Raw genomic sequence first — 19643 nt, 5'->3', positions numbered from 1 at the left:
CTGAATCTAAAAAACAAAATAAACAAGCAGAACAGAAACAGAATCACAGATACAGAGAATATTCTGATGGTTGCCAGATGGGAGGGTTGGTGGTGGGGAGATGAGTAAAAAAGGTCAAGAAATTAAGGAATACAAATTGGTTGTAACAGATAGTCATAGGGATGTTAAGTATAGCATAGAGAATATAGTCAATAATAGTCTAATAACTATGTATGGTGTCAGATGAGTGCAAGATTTACCAGGATTGTCACTTATTATGTTATGTAATGTCTAATCACTCGGGTGTATACCTGAAACTAATATAATTATGTATGTCAATGTAATTGAAAACAAAAAATGATTTAAAAAAGAAAAGGTGGTGTGTGTGTGTGTAATGGAATATTAGTCAAAAAATGAAGCAAATCCTGCAATTTGCAACAAGAGTGAACCTAAAGGATATTATGTTAAGTGCAATAAGCCAGACACAGAAAGATACTGCATGATATCCTATATGTAAAATCTAAAAAATAGTTGAACTCACAGAAGCACAGAGTATAATGGTGGTTGTCAGGGGCTCAGGGAAAGGGAAATAGGGAATTACTAATCAACAGATACAAAGGTTCAATTAAGCAATATGAATAAGTTCTAGAGAGCTGTTGTACCACATTGTATCTATTATAGTCAATAGTCATGTACTAACACATAAAAAATTATCAAAAGGGCCCTGGCTGGGTGGCTCAGTTGGTTGGAGCATCATATCATACAGCAGTAGGTTTCAGGTTTGATTTCCAGTCAAAGCACATACCTAGGTTGTGGGTTTGATCCCCAGTGGGTATTTCTCTCTCACATCAATGTCTGTCTGTCTGTCTCTCTCCCTCCCTCCCTTCTCTTCATCTCTCTCTAAAATTAATAAACATATGCTCAGGTGAAGATTTAAAAATTATTTTTAAAATTATCAAAATGGTAGACTCAAGTTAAACATTAATACAAAAATACAATTAAAGAAGAAACAGGGAGAGAGAAGATGGCGGAGGAGTGAATGGGAGTCATGCTGACCTCCTCCCAAGACCAAACTGGAACTGCGACTAAATAATGGAGTAATCACCTGGAAAACAATGGAACGATAGTGGGAGAGGAGCCTTGGTGCCGCAGACAGACAGTGGATTCAACTCTCACACATCCCAATGGGTGAGAAGTGCGGTGGAGGCTCGAGAAGGGTGGGCTGGGTGCCCATGGGCACTGGCACCAGAGGGACAGTGAAACGGCCAGTTAGCTTCCCCCGAGAAGAACGGGGTCTGAATCATAAACAGGAACCCCTAAACTACAGGAGCTAAAGCCACGAAAATACAGACAAAATGCAACCCCGAAAAACTTAGGGGCGCTCTCTGCCAGAGACAGGTGGCTGGGGATGCAAAGAGACATTTAAAGGGCCAGCGCAAAAGTTGCAGTGGCAGCCACCCTCCTTGATCTCTGGGTAGAGGCGGCAGGGGGGTGGGCTGGTGCCTAGGAAAAGACTGGTGAGGAAAACTTTGTGAAGAGAACTCAGACGGTGGCCGGTGGAGCCCCGGTGATGGCACGCCTCCCACTCTGCAGCTACCATCTCACTCAGGCATAAGGGAATCAATTAACCTGCCTTTTGTGCACTCCACACACAACTTGTACGCGTGTGAGCTGCGGGGCTGAGTGCAGACTGGCTAGGAGAGCCTTGAGGAGAGACTGGAGACGGAGGCATTGGGGAAAGAACGGGAGGAGGAACCGGGGAGACCCGACTCCCTCCCCATCCTGTAGTCTCCATTGTGGGCTGGAAAGGCGCGACCCCAAAGAGGCAGAAGTGGGGTGCACATGAACCAGACTGCCTGCGATTGAAACGCAGTCCACACAGGGGGTGGATCCTTGGCCAAAGGGGTCACAGAACTACCCAGAGGCCCCTGAGGAGAGACTAGAAACGGAGGCATTAGGGAAAGAACCGGAGGAGGAACGGGGAGTCCCGACTCCTTCTCCTTGCCATAGTCTCCTATGCGCGAGAAGAGGCCACACGCCCAAAGAGCCAAAAGACGAAAAGCACACATAGACTCCCCCAAAACACCCAGTGTAGGCGCACACACTTGCGCCGAGTGACCAGCGAGGGTTGGTGAGTGTGTGTGTGACCCACGCGGGCTGGCGAAACCTTACACGGGGCTGGCAAGGCCTCCCACACATTGCACCAATACGGCCTGCGATGGAGTGCACAGAGGGGCAAGGGCAGGTGTAAATTGACGCGTCCGCCTGCCCGCAATTGCGGAGCGGCCCACAAAATTAGTAGAGCTGCCCAGAGTCCCTGGAGGAGAGACCAGAGACAGGATTAACCGGAGAGTCCTGGAGCTGATTTCCTCCCATTTCCGTAGTCCCCATTTGGCGAGGGCAAGCAACGCACCCAAAGAGCCAAAAGAGGGGAAAATACACAACAGAAGACCCTAAACTGACCAGTGACGTGGAGCTCGCCGGCCAGGGGGGCCAGATGAGTACGCGAGGTCCCAAATAAGTCCCCTGGTCTGGAGCAAGCACATGTGAGCCCAGGCAGGCAGGGGATCCTGCTGCGCTGGGAGCGCGCTCAAGGAGCTCGCATGAGAGTGCAGAGAGATCCCAAAAATAGCCCAGCCCTGACGAAAGGGGTCACAGAGCTGTTCCAAGCAGGAGTCAGACACAGGTATTAGACTCCTGGAAGGCTCAAACAAACAACCCAAGGTCCTATAGGGTCAACAACTGACATCATCAGAGGCAGGCCCAGAAAGAAAAGTAAAGGACAAAAATACTGAACAGACTCTCACAAAAATGGGAAGAAAAAGAAGTTCCCCCCAAATGAATGGAAAAGGGGATTCCCCTCACAGGGAGCTAAATGAAATAGAGGCAAGGGAAATATCAGATACTAAATTCAAAACAATGGTTCTAAGGAAGCTCAATGAGCTCGGCAAGCTCAAAGAGAACTATGAGAAACTGCAGAGAAACTATCAGGATCTTACAGAAAACTATATCAGCCTGGAAAAGGACATAGAAACTATCAAGAAGACACAAGAGGATATGAAGAATACCATTTCTGAATTGAAGAACACAGGAGAAGGAATCCAAAGCAGGCTGGATGAAGCCAAAGATCGAATCAGTGAGATGGGGGATAAGGTAGAAAGAAGCTCCCAGAAAGAACAAGAAATGGAAAAACGGCTTAAAAAGAATGAAGAGGCATTTAGGGAAATGCAGGACAACCTGAAACGCAATAATATCCGTATAATAAGGATACCAGAAGGAGAAGAAGAGGAGCAGGGAATAGAGCACCTCCTCGAAAAAGTAATGATGGAAAATTTCCCTAATTTGAGGAGAGAAAGGCTCTCATGGATCCAGGAGGCACAGAGGACCCCACTCAAGAGGGAATCAAGGAAGTCCACTCCAAGACACACCATCATTAAAAAGGGCAACTATCAAAGACAAAGAGAGAATCCTCAAGGCACCAAGGGAGAAGGAGAAAGTAACATGCAAGGGGGCCCCGATATGCCTAGGAGCTGACTTCTCAACAGAAACACTACAAGCCAGAAGGAAATGGCAACAAATATTCCACGTCATGAAAAGCAAGGACCTACAGCCAAGGCTGCACTACACAGCTAGGATCTCCATTAAAATACAAGGGGAAATATGGAGTTTCCCAGACAAGAGAAGGCTAAAAGAATACATCTCTACCAAACCAGCACTCCAAGATATGCTAAGGGGACTGGTTTAAGCAGATGAAGGAAAAGAATGAGAGAGAGAGGAACACAGGTACAAAGAGAAAAGATGAGTAAGTGTCTATCAGTAATACCTCTTACCATGAATGGACTAAATGCCCCAATCAAAAGACACAGGGTAGCTGAATGAATAAGAAAACATAACCCACAAATAGGCTGCCTACAAGAGACCCACCTCAGAGCAAGAGACCTACACAGATTGAAAGTAAAGTGATGGGAAAAAATATTCCAAGCAAATAGGCATGAGAAAAAGGCCGGGGTTGCCATACTTGTATCAGACAAGGTAGATTTCAAAAAAAAGGCCATAGAGAGACCCAGAGGGGCACTTTATAATACTTAAAGGAAGAATCTATCAAGAAGACATCAACATTGTAAACGTGTATGCTCCCAATACAGGAGCCCCCAAGTATATAAGGAAATTGTTGGACGACTTTAAAAAAGATATAGACAGCAATACCCTGATAGAAGGGGATTTCAATACCCCACTGTCAAAAATGGACAGATCTTCTAAACAAAACATTCATAAATATATTGTGGCACTGAATGACACACTGAATCAAAGAGACTTAACTGACATATATAGAACCTTACATCCCAAAGAAGAAAAATACACATTCTTTTCAAATGCTCATGGCAGTTTCTCAAGATATACCACATGATAGGACACAAAGCAAACCTCAGCAAATTCAGGAAAATTGAAATAATACCAAACTTTTTCTCGGACCACAAGGCCTTGAAACTCGAAATCAACCTCAAAGAGAAACTACAAAAACTTGCAAACTCATGGAGACTGGACAGTAGACTATTAAACAATGAATGGGTCAATAATGAGATAAGAGAAGAAATCAAAAAATTTATGGAAACAAATGAAAATGAACAGACAACAGTCCAAAACCTATGGGACACAGCAAAGGCAGTCCTGAGAGGGAAGTTCATAGCAATACAGGCTTACCTAAAAAAGATAGAAACATTTTAAATAAAAGACCTAACACTACAACTTTAAGAACTGGAGAAACAACAACAAATAAATCCCAGAGCAAGTCAAAGGAAGGAAATAGTCAAGATTAGAGCAGAACTGAATGACATAGAGACAAAAAGAACAATTCAGAGGATCAACCAATCCTGAAGCTGGTTCTTTGAAAAGATTCATAAAGTGGACAAACCTTTAAGCAGACTCATCAAGAAAAAAAGGGAGAGGACCCAAATTAATAATATCAGAAATGAAAGAGGAGAAATAACAACTGATACCACAGAAATACAAAGGATTGTCAGAAACTACTATGAACAACTATATGCCAAGAAATTTGAAAATCTTGATGAAATGGACAAATTTTTAGAAAAGTATAATCTTCCAACACTAAAGGAGGAAGAAACAGAAAGCTTGAACAGACCAATAACAGCTGGGGGAATGGAAGCAGTAATGAAGAAACTCCTGGCACACAATAGCCCAGGGCCAGATGGTTTCACAGGAGAATATTACAAAACATTTAAGGAAGAGCTAACCCCTGTCCTTCTCAGACTATTCCAAAAATCCAAGAGGAGGGAAGACTCCCAGACACTTTCTATAAGGCCAACATCACCGTGATCCCAAAACCAGATAAAGACCCTACAAAGTAAGAAAAGTACAGGCCAATTTCGCTGATGACCATAGATGCTAAAATCCTCAACAAAATATTGGCAAGCCGCATCCAGCAATACATTCCAAAGATTATCCACCATGAACAGTGGGATTCATCCCAGGTATGCAGGGATGGTTCAATATACGCAAATCAGTAAACATGATACATCACATAAATAAAAGAAAAGACAAAAACCACATGATCATCTCGATAGATTCAGATAAAGCATTCGATAAGGTACAGCACCCATTTATGATCAAAACACTCAGCAAAATGGGAATAAATGGAGCATTCTTCAACATAATAAAGGCCATATATGAAAAACCTACAGCCAACATCATACTCAACGGGCAAAAACTGAAAGCTTTCCCACTAAGATCGGGAACACGTCAAGGATGTCCACTCTCACCGCTTCTTTTCAACATCGTATTGGAAGTCCTAGCCACAGCGGTCAGACAAGAGAAAGAGATAAAAGGCATCCAAATAGGAAAGGAGGAAGTAAAACTATCATTGTTTGCAGATGACATGATAGTGTACATAGAGAACCCTGTAGACTCTACCAAAAAACTCCTCAACCTAATAAGTGAATTTGGCAAAACAGCAGGATACAAAGTCAACATTCAGAAATCAAAGGCATTTTTATACACCAGCAATGCAATAGAAGAAGAAGAAATCAGAGAAAAAATACCATTCGATATAGCAAGAAGAAAAATAAAGTACCTAGGCATAAATTTAACCAAAGACGTAAAAGACCTGTACGCAGAAAACTATACAACATTGAAAAAAAGAAATTAAGGAAGACACAAATAAATGGAAGCATATACCGTGCCCATGGATTGGAAGAATTAATATCATCAAAATATCCATACTACCCAAAGCAATTTATAGATTCAACGCAATCTCTATTAAGATACCAATGATGTATTTCACAGAAATAGAAGAGACATTTCAAAAATTTATATGGAACCATAAACGAGCCCAAAAAGCCACAGCAATTTCGAGAAAGAAACACAAAGTAGGAGGGAATCACAATACCGGACATCAAACTATACTACAAAGCCACTATACTCAAAACAATCTGGTACTGGCACAAGAACAGATCCATAGACCAGTGGAACAGATTAGAAAGCCCAGAAATAAGCCCAGCTCTCTATGGGCATCTAATATTTGACAAAGGGGGCAGAAGCATAAAATGGAGCAATTATAGCCTCTTCAACAAATGGTGTTGGGAGAGCTGGATGGCTCCATGCAAAAAATTGAAATTGGGTCATCAGCTGACACCATTCACAAAAATAAACTCAAGATGGAGAAAAGACTTAAATATAAGTAGCAACACCATCAAAGTCCCAGAGGAGAACTTTGGCAGGAAACTCTCAGATATCCCACACAGCTATTTTTTTAATGATATGTCTCCTAAAGCAAGGGATATAAAGGAAAGAATAAACAAGTGGGACCTCATCAAAATAAGAAGCTCCTGCATGGCAAAAGAAAACATCAGCAAAATGAAAAGGGAGCCAATCGTATGGGAAAATATATTCGCTAATGATACATCAGATAGTGGTTTGATCTCCAAGATATATAAAGAACTCACTCGACTCCACTCCAAGAAGACAAACGATCCAATCGAAAAATGGGCAAAGGACCTGGGCAGACGCTTTTCCAAGGAGGAGATACAGAGGGCCCAGAGGCATTTGAAAGGATTCTCAGCATCACTAGCCATCAGAGAAATGCAGATCAAAACCACCATGAGGTCCACCTCACACCGGTCAGAATGGCCATCATAAACAGATCTACAAACAACAGGTGCTGGCGAGGCTGTGGAGAAAAGGGACCCCTAGTCCACTGTTGGTGGGAATGCAGACTGGTGCAGCCACTGTGGAAAGCAGTGTGGAATTTCCTCAGAAAGCTGAAAATGGAACTGCCTTTTGATCCAGTGATTCCCCTGCTGGGGCTACACCCTAAGAACAGCAAAACACCAATTTAGAAAAACCTATGCACCCCATTGTTCATAGGAGCACAATTTACAATAGCCAAGTGTTGGAAGCAACCTAAATGCCCATCAGTAGATGATTGGATCAAAACGTCATGGTACATGTACACAATGGAATACTACGCAGAAGAAAGAAAAAAAGAACTACTAAACTTCGCGACAGCGTGTATGGAACTGGAGAGCATTATGCTAAGCGAAATAAGCAAGGGGGCGAAAGACAAATACCATATGATTTCACCTATAAGCGGAACCTAACCAACAATACAAAGATGCAAGGAAATATGACCAGCAACACTGAAAGGAAAAAAATATCAACAGAGACAAGAGGGAAGGAGGGGGGAGCAGGGAAAGGGAAGGGAAGGGGAAAGTCAAGGAACATATAGCAGGGACTCATGAACAAAACCAAAGGGGAAGAGCTGAGGGAGGGAAGGAAGGAGGGGCAAGGGAAAGTGGTGGGGGAGAGGCAGAGACAAATGTATTTAAAAAATAAATAAATAAGTAAATAAATAAATAGATAATAAAAGAGAAAAAAATAAAATTATTGATCCAAAAAAAAAAAAAAGAAGAAGAAGAAGAAACAAAGTTGGTTAGAGGTTTCCAAGGACTGGAGAATAGGGAAATGAAAGATGACTGCTAATATGTACAGTGTTTCTTTTCGGAGTGATTAAAATATTCTGGAATTAGTGGTGATGGCACAATCTAGAGAAAACACTAAAAATCACAAAATTGTACACATTAAACAAGTACATTTTATTATATGTGAATATCTCCATAAAACGCTTTAAACAACTTTGAGATATCAATTTCTGCTTATCAAATCATGAAAGATCCAGAAATCTGATAGCATGCTGTGTTGGATGTAGGGATTCTGAAACAAGCACTTTCATGCCTTGTAAGTGGGAGTATAAATTGGTGCAACTATTACAGAGAGCATTTTGACACCATCAAAAGTATGATTAACCTAGCAATTCTACTTTAGAAATTTATGCTTCAAGAATATCCAATTTGCACAAATGACATATGAATGATACCCATTACAAGTTTTTTTAAAAATGTTATTAACAACTTAAATGTCCATCCATAGGAAACAGGTTAAAGAAATACAAACAGTATAATACAATGCAATGGGAAAATGAATGAGGGAGCTCTTCATATATTAATATGATCATTTCTTCAATATATTGTTAAAAGAAAAACAAGGTGTAGAACAGCATGTATGTATGCTCCATTTTGTGTACAAAAAAGGAAGGAGAATATGCATATATGTATATTATTGTATATGTATATATACATATATAAAGTTCTTTATAGATGCATAAAATATCTCTGTGGATATTAACTGAATGACTGGGGTCAGCAATGGGAAGGAGATGTTTCCCTGTATTTTTTTCAATTTTAAACTATATGAAGTATTCTTTATTAAAATTTTGGAAAATGAAATGAAATAAAAATAATTAGCCAAAATTATAAAATGAAAACCTTATAAAACAAAAACACTGATAGTCTTAACTTGTCATGCCCCATTCCCACCTCCACCAACATTAACTACCTAGTTTCTGAAACTGGATTTTTGTAAGGTAGATTTTCCTATGTGAGGTTTGCTTATACTCTTTCTGGTATCAGGTCAAGTAGACTAATTGAGGTTCTGCTATTTATTCAATTTGTACAGAACAGTCTTACCATCACTGATAGTAATATTAGCAAGATCCACAATCTTATTAGAAAGGTCTTGAAGCAAGTAGCATTGTTTAAACTTTGGTTTTCCCCACTGAGATTTGCCAGTGTCGATACTGATTGAGCTGAAAAAGAGAGGAGAGGAACAAAATAGTTCAGTAGTGGTTGATGCCATAATATTCTTAAAGCAGATGGTGAAGGTCTGTGGTTTATCTTTGGCATGCCTCACTTCTTCACCCACTCCTAGCCTCCTGGCTGAGATAGCAAAGGTAGGAGGCTGGTGTTTGTAAAGTGAAGAAAACTTTGCTCTTGGGGAAAAAGTGAATCTAGGGTCCCCTGTAGGAGATACAAATAGGCAAGAGAGCCTGAGATGGGCCATGGCAATGTCCAGTAGATCAAGAGCCAAGGTAGAGATTTTGCCTTCCTGGATATGACTCCTTATCCTCTCTTTCCCTTCTTACCTCCATTCCTGTTAGAATGCGGTCTCTATCTCAGCATATTAATTTACTCAAGGAAATTAGTGTAGCATCCTCTGTATCTCATTGGCCCTCATTAGCTAACCTTACTGTATGCCTCATTCAATTCAAACCAGTTCATGTCAAGTCAACTAACACATTTTTGACCACCCACTATATTCTAGGACTGGTAGTAAGTAGCAAAGACAAACAAGACAGGGTCTGATCCCTTGAGGAGCTTGCAATTTGGTGGTTTGAGACTATAAGTGTAACTACATTTAACAGGCAAAATAGGAGAAGAAAAGCAGTATAAACAGAACTGAATCTATCAACCCACCAAGCAAGGAACACATATTTGCAACTACTGAGCTAAGCTGTTCGCTGAAAGGACAGAAATGGAAAAAGCTCCCCCACCACCAGCAGCAGCAGAGGAAAAGACATAAGCAGAGAAAGACACAAGGAAGTACCCATGTAGTGATAATCAGTCCTCGTATCAACAATGGAATTTGTCCTTTCACTCGATGATTTATCAACATTTTCCATGGTTTAAAAAAAATATATTTTATTTATTTATTTTTAGATAGAGGGTAAAGGAGGGAGAAAGGGAGGGAGAGAAACATCTATATGTGAGAGAAACATCAGTTGCCCCAACAGGGGACCAGGTCTGCAACCCAGGCATGTGCCCTGATCAGGTATAGAACTGGTGACCTTTTGCTTTGTGGGATGATGCCCAACCCACTGAGCCACATTGGTCAAGGTGACAGTCACCTTCTTAATGACAATTTGGAAAATCTGCTGCAGAAGCTAACTCATTGATTGACCATAATAATTTACCAAGTCACTCTTCTATTGTAGACTTTATCATTTTCCTTCTTAAAATCATCAGCCCCACTTCTATTACTTGCTGCTGTTAATGGTTTATGCCATTAAGTTAAGAGGGCACACCAGAGGGGCAGCAGGTTTTGAAAGAAGCTTAAAATCTCTCTTTTGGAGCAGAACATATTGAATTGTAGTCTATCTCTTATTCCTTATACCTAATTAGTCAGTGAATCATGCAGCTTCTACAAAATGTCAAATTCAGGGCTCCCATTTATCCTGTCCTTTACAACCACACAGCCACTGCTCTAGTGCAGGCCCTTACTATCTCTTGCCCACAATTAGAGCAGTCTTGTATTCTAGCTGTCCACCCCCCACCCCTGACACACACACAGCTATACTCGATACCACAGCTAGCAAGATTTTCCTAAAGGGTGGTTGTCATTATGCCACTTTCTCACTCTGGTTTCACATTGCCTCAAGAATTAAGTCAAAACAAACATAGTACTCTATACCACAGCGTCCCTTCTTTAATTCTTCCAGCCAAAAAGGGCCATTTGCCATTGTGACCAATGTGGCTCAATGGGTTGGGCATCATCCCACAAAGCAAAAGGTCACCAGTTCTATACCTGATCAGGGCACATGCCTGGGTTGCAGACCTGGTCCCCTGCTGGGGCAATTGATGTTTCTCTCACATATAGATGTTTCTCTCCCTCCCTTTCTCCCTCCTTTACCCTCTCTCTAAAAATAAATAAATAAATAAAATATTTTTTTAAACCATGGAAAATGTTGATAAATCATCGAGTGAAAGGACAAATTCCATTGTTGATATGAGGACTGATTATCACTACATAAAACAAAGGAATGCAGTGAATGACTAGCTAACCTGAAAACAGCCATGTTCAGGTGATGGGATAATGAGTGACTTTTTTTCTCTTGGAAATTCTGGTTTCTGAGTATGTTGCATTGTATGCTTAAGTAGGTCCAAAAGAATGAAAGACTCGTGGTAGCAGGGGAGGGAAGGAACATAGTCACACATATCACTTAAAACATGCCCCCAATTGGCAGATCTTTGTGTATCTGAACTAGCATTTAGAATTTGGCCAGTACATACCAGATTCTAGTAGCTTTTCCAGACCCATTTTTTATGCATCTAGTTTGAGCTGTCTCAGTAGGATTGGTTAAGGGCCACTTATATGTTCCTTTGTATTTAGAGGCTGTCTCATCGGCTTTGCACTTTCCCGGCTCTGAAGAGAAAATGTATGCACACTTTAAAGAGCAAAAGGCATTATTACCTGTGCACAAACATCAGCAAAGAAAAGAGGAAACTTTTTGGAACAGACCATTTAAATCAGGCTTTACTGAAAATAGCATTAAATGGAAACCTTTTTTTTTTCAGTAAGCCTCCCAGTACACCCTCACATTTAGTCTTTTTCATTAAAACTACCAATTGACAACATAGGTTTTTCGTTTTTGTTTTTACAAATGATACACATACCGTGAAAATTATTCAAGCCACACAAAGAGGCATAGAGTAAAAATCAAAGTCCCCACCTGGCAGGTGCCCTTCTTCTGAGGTACCCACTGTTAATAGTGTGAGGTGCAATGACAACAGACTAAAGGATGTTCTCTTTCTGGATAGCTCCTTGCTTCTTAATGGACTCTGGCATGGATTTGCTTATAGTAAACTCAATGTATCTGCTATCACCAACATAGACAAGAGCCTGTTCTGATATTGGTCCTGAGGGCAAGATTTTGCTGCCAAGTGTTGTCACTTTAATAAAATACGACCTAAACTATTTATGTGATAAGTTCCCAGTTTTTATTGACCACCTGCTGGATTTGTGATCTTGATTCCAAAAATATTTCCCTCAAAGTGTTGACAGAGTGGTCCAAGAAGTGGCCTGAATAGCCTTGCTCAGCCATCCCCATCTCATCTGTGAGTGAGGATGAAAGGGGCCTTCTGCTCACTCTCAGGACATATGCATTAGCATGATTTGCATGGCAGCTCTGCCTGTGGCTTCAACATTGCTCTGCCTATCTCACTCTCATTTGCGATCACAGCCTGTCCTCCACCACCTAATTAGTTTGTTGTCATGTGTGTTATCTGGATTAACTCAATATTTTTACCACATTCTATTGGGGAAAAGGAAGAAAGCTGGTATTAATGAGAATGAAGTAGAATGGCCTGATAGGTTTTCTTTTACCATTAAAACTTTGCTCATCTAAAAAGAAAATGTCCATGAGAGAAATTCTGGACTGTTCCCAGATCAATTTCCAAAATGAACAGGCTGGCTAAATCAATTGATAAATTAGCAAGTATCTATTGGGCAGCTATTGTGGGTAATTAGGAAGCTCTCCAGGTCTATGGATATTTATACAAGAGAGACAATAATTCCATGCCACTGATGGACAGAGCTGACCAACAGCCTCTGTTAACCCCTCTGGCTCTCTCTCTTTCTAGACAGATATATAGATTATAGATACATATAGATATAGATTATATAGATAGATGAGATAGATGATATACATATAGATTAAATATAGATATAGATAGATATAGAAAGGTTTTCAGGGCATTTGGGCACTGAGGATGTGGAAAGGAACACAAAGACCACTTCTCTCCCCTCTGAATTCACGATCTTTTACTACGTATGCATTATGAGCTTTATAACAAGGGGAGTGAATTCATACAGAAATACCCCCACCCAAATTACCTAGTTTTTTCACTGCAACATGTTCAGACTTTACCAATAATGTCAATTGATCTTGTGTGAAGTTTCCATGACTCAGGTTACCATGTATTTTACTTTTGATCCTGTTAATCAATTCAGTGGGTACTAAAGGAGATTTGGCCTTTATGATGACCTGACAAACACAGCTAAAAAAGCAGAACAAAAAAGAAAGATGTTGCTTTTATGTTAACAATGTGCAACTTGGCCTGTAGTGAGGAAATTCTGTACAAATGATTTAATTGATAGTACATAAATATCAAACATTTTACAGCTATTAAGTGGTAAGTCATAAGAAATGATGGAAGACAGCATATTGAAATCTTCTGATAAATTTTCTTGTATCCAAAACAAACAACTCAAAACCGATTTTCAAAAGAACAGTCAGCAACATTTGCATTATGTTGAAATTGATTACACATACTATTTCTCTAGGAGTTTGTGATAATTAATAGAGGAGACGAAGTACTCAAGATTTATTACTTCATAAAAAACCTTTTATCCTCCTGGGCTCCAATTTATGCATCATTAATGCAATAAAGTAAATAGGCACTTGCTCAATTAGTCTATAAAGATGTGTTCTACAAAAGACCTATTTCTATAATAGAATAATAGTGATGATAATGATAATGATAATGACAGTAGCTAACACTTATGGAGTTCTTGCTTCACATGTTCTGATTCATGTTATCCTCACGACAGCCTTTTGAGCCAATGTTATTATTATCCTTATTCTACAGATGAGGAAACTGAACCTAAGCCAAGTTCACAAAGATCTATTATTTCATTTATAAATATTCTTTCCACTAAAAGACATGTTATGGGAAAAATAGGGCTGCCCTTGACCTCAACCTCTGTAGCAAGGTTCTCAAAAATTCTAAATTCCTCTACTGTTCCATTACAGAGCACATTTCAGGTTCACAAACTTACCTGCACCTTTACTCCATTTCCATTTGTAGATACATTTTTTGAAGAATACATTTCCTATGTTTCCTATCATCTGTTGAAAGTTAGATGTGCCTGTGTTTACTCAAAAGTTCTATGTCCGATGTAAGACACACCTCCCCTCACTCCACTGATCCATATTTGATGAAGTCACTATTCATCTTACCCATTTCATTTGGAGCATATCTCTTCTCAGCTTTCATCTTTCCACTTTGAAGGGGACTCCTTTTTTAAGCCTCTCCCTTTGCTGCAACATACTCTCTATTCTTATCACCATGAACATTTAATGGCCTTTCTATGAGCCTTCCTAGGCTATAAGTCCTTCTGGGGTTGCATTAAGCACCCCAACAATAACCAGTGCTCTGGGAGGAGCTGGACCACAAGACTGAACAGGACCAAGGATACTTTCCGTGTTGCTTTTTTAATTTTCCTGCTCAGTATTTTGTGGACTTTTTTGATGACAAAAAATGCTGTATTCCCCCACCTCTAAATAATGACTATTTTTGACCTTACTTTCTCTTCTCTACAAAGAGGCAGCAGGCAGGCTGCTAGGCTGTGCCATGACCAACTGAAACAACTAATTTCATGAAGGCAAGAGCCCAATTACAGAATTGTGTTCGCAGCCACTATCACTCTCTAATGCCAGTGCCTTCTCTAGCTCACTGAGCTCCAGCTGAAGGAGAAAGGGGGTAAGTAAAGAGGTCTCTATTCCATGGCTTGTACAAAACAGACTGCCTACAAGTCCACCAGTGGTAAAGCACTGAGGAAGCAACTGGCTACCAAAGCAATTCACAAGAGTGCATCTTCTACTGGAGGGGTGAAGAAACCTCATCCTTCACAGGCCTGGTACTGTGACACTTCACAAAATTACACGCTATCAAAAGTCCACTGATTTTCTGATTTGCAAACTTCCCTTCCAACATCTGGTGTGAGAAATTGCTCAGGACTTCAAAACAGATCTGTGCTTTCAGACTGCAGCTATTGATGCTTTGCAGGAGGCAAGTGAGGCCTACCTGGTTGGCCTTTTTGAAGACACCAACCTGTGTGCTGTCCATGCCAAAAGTGTAAGAGTTGTGCCAAAAGATATCCAACTAGCACACCGTATACATGGAGAACATGCTTAGGAATCCACTATGATGAGAAACATTTCATTTTTTAAAAAAAATTTCTCTTCTTCATGTTATAAATAGTTCTGAATATTAGATATTTTTCTATGGGGTTAAAAGGTACTTAAGTATATGATTGCAAGTGGAAAATAGGCAACAGAAATCAGGTATTGGAAATTTTTCCATTTTCACTTGTGTGTGAATTTTTTAATATAAATATATGGACATAAATGAATAATGCAAGTCAAGACTTGCAGCCAAGATGGAGGCATAGGTAGATACACTTTACCTCCTCGCACAGCCAAAAGAAGGACAAGAACAAATTTAAAAACAAAAAATAACCAGAACCACCAGAAAATCGAACTCTATTGAAGTCCAACAACAAAAGAGTTAAAGAAGAAATATTCATCCAGACCAGTAGGAGGGGTGGAGATAAGCAGCCAGAGTGGAAAGGATGGCAGCAAGGTAGTAGCTGGAGGACCAGGAGAAGAGGCAGATGGTGGTTCCATATTTGCATGCAGATAAATCAGGAGGGACAGCTGGGGAGCAAGACACACCAAGCAATCCAGGGTTCCAGTGCAGGAAAAGAAAACCTTAAAACCTCTGGCTATAAAAACCTGTGGGGGATGTGGCAGTGGGAGAAACTCCTAGTCTCACAGGAGAGTTCACTGAAGAGACTCACAGGGTCCTAGAACGTACACAAACACACCCACCTGGGAATCATCACCAGAAGGGCCCAATTTGCTTGTGGGTAGGAGAGAAAGTCGCTGAGAGTTGAGCAAACAGTACTGTTCCCTTTCTGACCCGTCCTTCACATACAGCGTCACGACGCAGTGACCTGGGTTGCCCCACCCTGGCAAATACCTAAGGCTCCGCTCCTTCCATCATAACAGGCACACTGAGACAAATAGCACCCAAATGAAAGAACAGCTCAAAACTTCAAAAAAAAAGAACTAAGCGATGAACAGATAGCCAACCTATCAGGTGCACAGTTCAAAACACTGGTAACCAGGATGCTCACAGAAACAGTTGAATATGGTCACAAAATGGAGGGGGAAATGGCTATGCCAAGTGAAATAAAGAAAAGTATACAGGGAACCAACAGTAAAAGGAAGGAAACCAGGAATCAAATCAACTATTTGGAGCAGAAGGAAGAGATGAACATTCAACCAGAACAGAATGAAGACAGAAAAATTCAAAAAAAAATGAAGAGAGGCTGAGGAACCTCTAGGACAACTCTAAACATTCCAACATCCAAATCATAGTGGTGCCAGAAGGAGAAGAGGATGAGTAAGAAATTGAAGACTTATTTGAAAAAAAATAATGAAGGAGAACTTCCCCAATCTGGCAAAGGAAATAGACTTTCAGGAGATCCAGGAAGTTCAGAGAATCCCAAAGAAGTTGGACCCAAGGAAGCACACAGCAAGGCCCATATAATTACATTACCCAAGACTAAAGAGAAGGAGAAAATTTTAAAAGCAGCAAGAGAAAAGGAGACAGTTACCTTCAAAGGAGTTTCCATAAGACTATCAGCTGATTTCTCAGAAGAAACCTTGCAGACAAGAAGGGGCTGGCAAGAGGTATTCAAAGTCATGAAAGGCAAGGACCTATATCCAAGATTACTCTACCCAGCAAAGCTGTCATTTAGAATGGAAGGGCAGATAAAGTGCTTCCCAGATAAGGTAAAGTTCAAGGAGTTCATCATCACCAAGCCCTTATTATATGAAATGTTAAAGGGACTTATCTGAGAAAAACAAGATCAAAAACTATGAACAGTGAAAGTACAACAAACTTAAAACTATCAACAACTGAAACTAAAAAACAAAAACAAACTAAGCAAACAACAAGAACAGAAGCAAAATCACAGAAATGGAGATCAGAGGAGAGGGGGAGGGGGCAAATGGGGGAAAAGGTAAAAGGAATAAGAAGCATAAATAGTAGGTACAAAACAGACAGGGGGAAGTTAAGAATAGCATAGGAAATGGAGAAGCCAAAGAACTTATATGTAAGACCCATGGACATGAACTAAGGGAGGGAGGAGCAAGGTGGAGGGGAATAAAGGAGAGAAAAATGGACAAGTATAATAGCATAATCAATAAAATGGATATTTTTTAAAATGCAAGTCAAAATGTTTCAGTGAACAAGTTTCAGCAGTTTAACTTTATAACAATATAAACAAACCTGTTAAATTTTTCTGGACAATGCCAGCACTTGGATTTTTTAAAACTTTTTTAAAAAGATTTCATTTATTTTATTTTTAGACAGAGGGGAAGGGAGGGAGAAAGAGAGGGAAAAAAGCATCAATGTATGGTTGCCTCTTGTGCACCCCCTACTGGGGACCTGGCCCACAACCCAGGCATGTGTCCTGACTGGGAATCCAATCAGCAACCCTTTGGTTTGCAGGCCAGTGTTCCATCCACTGATCAACACCAGCCAGGGGTTGATTCGTTTTAAACAAGTAAATTTCTTATTGATGGCAAAAAGTAAAAAAATGAGCCCAACTGCAGCCCTGTAAAATAACCACCATACCACCATACTTTGATCTACTTCTGACAACTCTGACCAACAAGCTGTACATACAGAATTAAATGGAAGGGAAATCAGAACTAAATGTACCAGCTATGAATAAACTCAGCTCCTACCTGTATTGTACATGGGAAATTGTAGACATCTCTTGCTCTTCTCTCTGTTCCAAATAATGCAAAAGAAAAGAGCATAGTCACTGAAATCTTTAAACAAAAGCCAGTTTAATACAAGGCTTATTGCTAACAACAGTCATAATTATGTTTTATATTTATGTAAACCATTGCCATCTTCAAATCACTCTCAAAAACATCAGTACATGTAGTCCCCAAACCAGCCCTGTATATGGACAATCCAGGGCTTGTCACCCCATTTTCTACATGAGGAAGTTAAGCCTCAGAGAAGTTAAATGATCTGCCCAGTATCACATAGCTGAAGTGTCAAAGAACTGGAAGCAGAATCTAAGCCTTCTGGATCTGAAACCTAACGTACTGATGACAATAGTAAACACTACCAAGAGTTTACTATGCTTTATGTCCTGTGCTAAGCACTTTAGATAAATTATCTCTTTCTTTCTTTCCAATGGCCCTGTAAGGAGTGATAATATTGTTATCCTCATTTCACAGGTAAGGAAACTGAGGCACAGAGAGGTTAATTAAGTAGCCAAAGTTCTCACAGTCAGGAAGTAGAAGAGCAGGGATTCTAACCCAGGCAGCCTGGCTCTGGGGACTACATTATCACCAAAAGACTTTTACACCTGTTGATTGAGAGAAAGTTTATGTCATGTTATCGGTCATGTATTAAATTAAAAATACTGACTCAGCTATTTATAGAAAGTATTTTAAATGATGACAGATATTTGGAATTCACTGATTGCGTTTTATATAGCCAAAATATCTATCTCATATTTAAATACCTGAAAATCTGTGTGCTTACTAATCCTTTCAGAGTCTAACATTGTAAACCTTTGAGGCACTGGAATAAGTACGGCAAATTGGGGCAAAGATGATGGAAGGTAGTTTTGTGACACTCTGACTTCAAATCTTTACAAACAGAGGGTGAATTCATTATGTGAATGTCAGCCTCACAAACAACTGCGTCACTCTTTGAAGATTCAGGCTTTTTTTTTTTTTTTTGCAAGAAGTCCACAACCAAGAAATTCCATTTCCTGTTTACAATCTCAAAGTCATTCCATACTTCCAAAGCTTACAAAATGTGCCTCAAAAAACTGCCACATAGAGAGTTTAGAAAAGCAGAGGATGGTTTCCTTAATGGGTTCTTGTTCAGATTCCAAAGAAGATAATGTATTTTGACCCTCAGTGATCACAATTGAGCCTTGCTTAGTAATATACACTTGGGTGGAAGAGCTATTTACTTACATCTAATCAGGTATAAGATGGGTTACAAGTACATTTGTTTTGAAAATTTACTTACAAAATTTGGGTCCATGGTTTTGTCTTCTTCAGAAGTGTCTCTGTATCAAAAGCATCAAAATTATAGAAAGATGAACCAAATACACAAGGGTGCAAGTTCAGGAGAAAGGCAACTCTGAGGCAAAACAGTAGACCTTTCCCCCCAGTTTAGAATTCACATTATACTAGGGTTCCCAGGAGACACTTCAAAAGAACTTCCTCATTATTTGCATACCAAAATGGTGGTGAGCCATTGACTCAGCAAACTCACTTCCAAGAGTTTATCCCATAATATAGTACCAGGAAGGGTACATAAAAATATACATTCAAGGATAGAAATAACTGAAGTGGTAATTAGATAAATACACCATGGCACACCCATACAAAAGAATCCTATGCAAGCATAAAAATGAATAAGCTAAATCTGTATGTATTGGCCTGAACGATGTACATGATGTATTCTAAAGCAAGAAAAGGACATGAGAAACACATGAGTAGGATCTCATTCTCTTAGTAAATGCATGGCAACAAATCTAGAGGAATATGTAAGATAAGATGTTAACCAGAGTTTTTTGGAGTAGTTGGGGGAAAGTGAGTTTCTGGAGATTTTTACTATCTAGGATATATATTTTTGTAAAGCTCT

At 40.0% G+C, this 19643-nt stretch overlaps 1 protein-coding gene across 1 annotated transcript in view; it reads right to left on the bottom strand.

Moving 5' to 3' along the window:
- ADGRG4 (adhesion G protein-coupled receptor G4) overlaps positions 1 to 19643 on the bottom strand; it is a 140558-nt gene that overhangs the window by 76782 nt on the left and 44133 nt on the right. Inside the window, 4 exon segments of the mRNA XM_054579593.1 lie at positions 9018 to 9136; positions 11397 to 11529; positions 13000 to 13163; positions 17708 to 17761. Coding sequence (XP_054435568.1) covers positions 9018 to 9136; positions 11397 to 11529; positions 13000 to 13163; positions 17708 to 17761 — 470 coding nt within the window.

The sequence above is a fragment of the Pteronotus mesoamericanus genome, unplaced genomic scaffold, assembly GCF_021234165.1.
Source record: "Pteronotus mesoamericanus isolate MK-2021 breed Mesoamerican mustached bat unplaced genomic scaffold, CSHL_Meso_final contig_55, whole genome shotgun sequence".
Taxonomy (NCBI): domain Eukaryota; kingdom Metazoa; phylum Chordata; class Mammalia; order Chiroptera; family Mormoopidae; genus Pteronotus; species Pteronotus mesoamericanus.
This window is presented reverse-complemented; position numbering and strand designations above follow the sequence as displayed.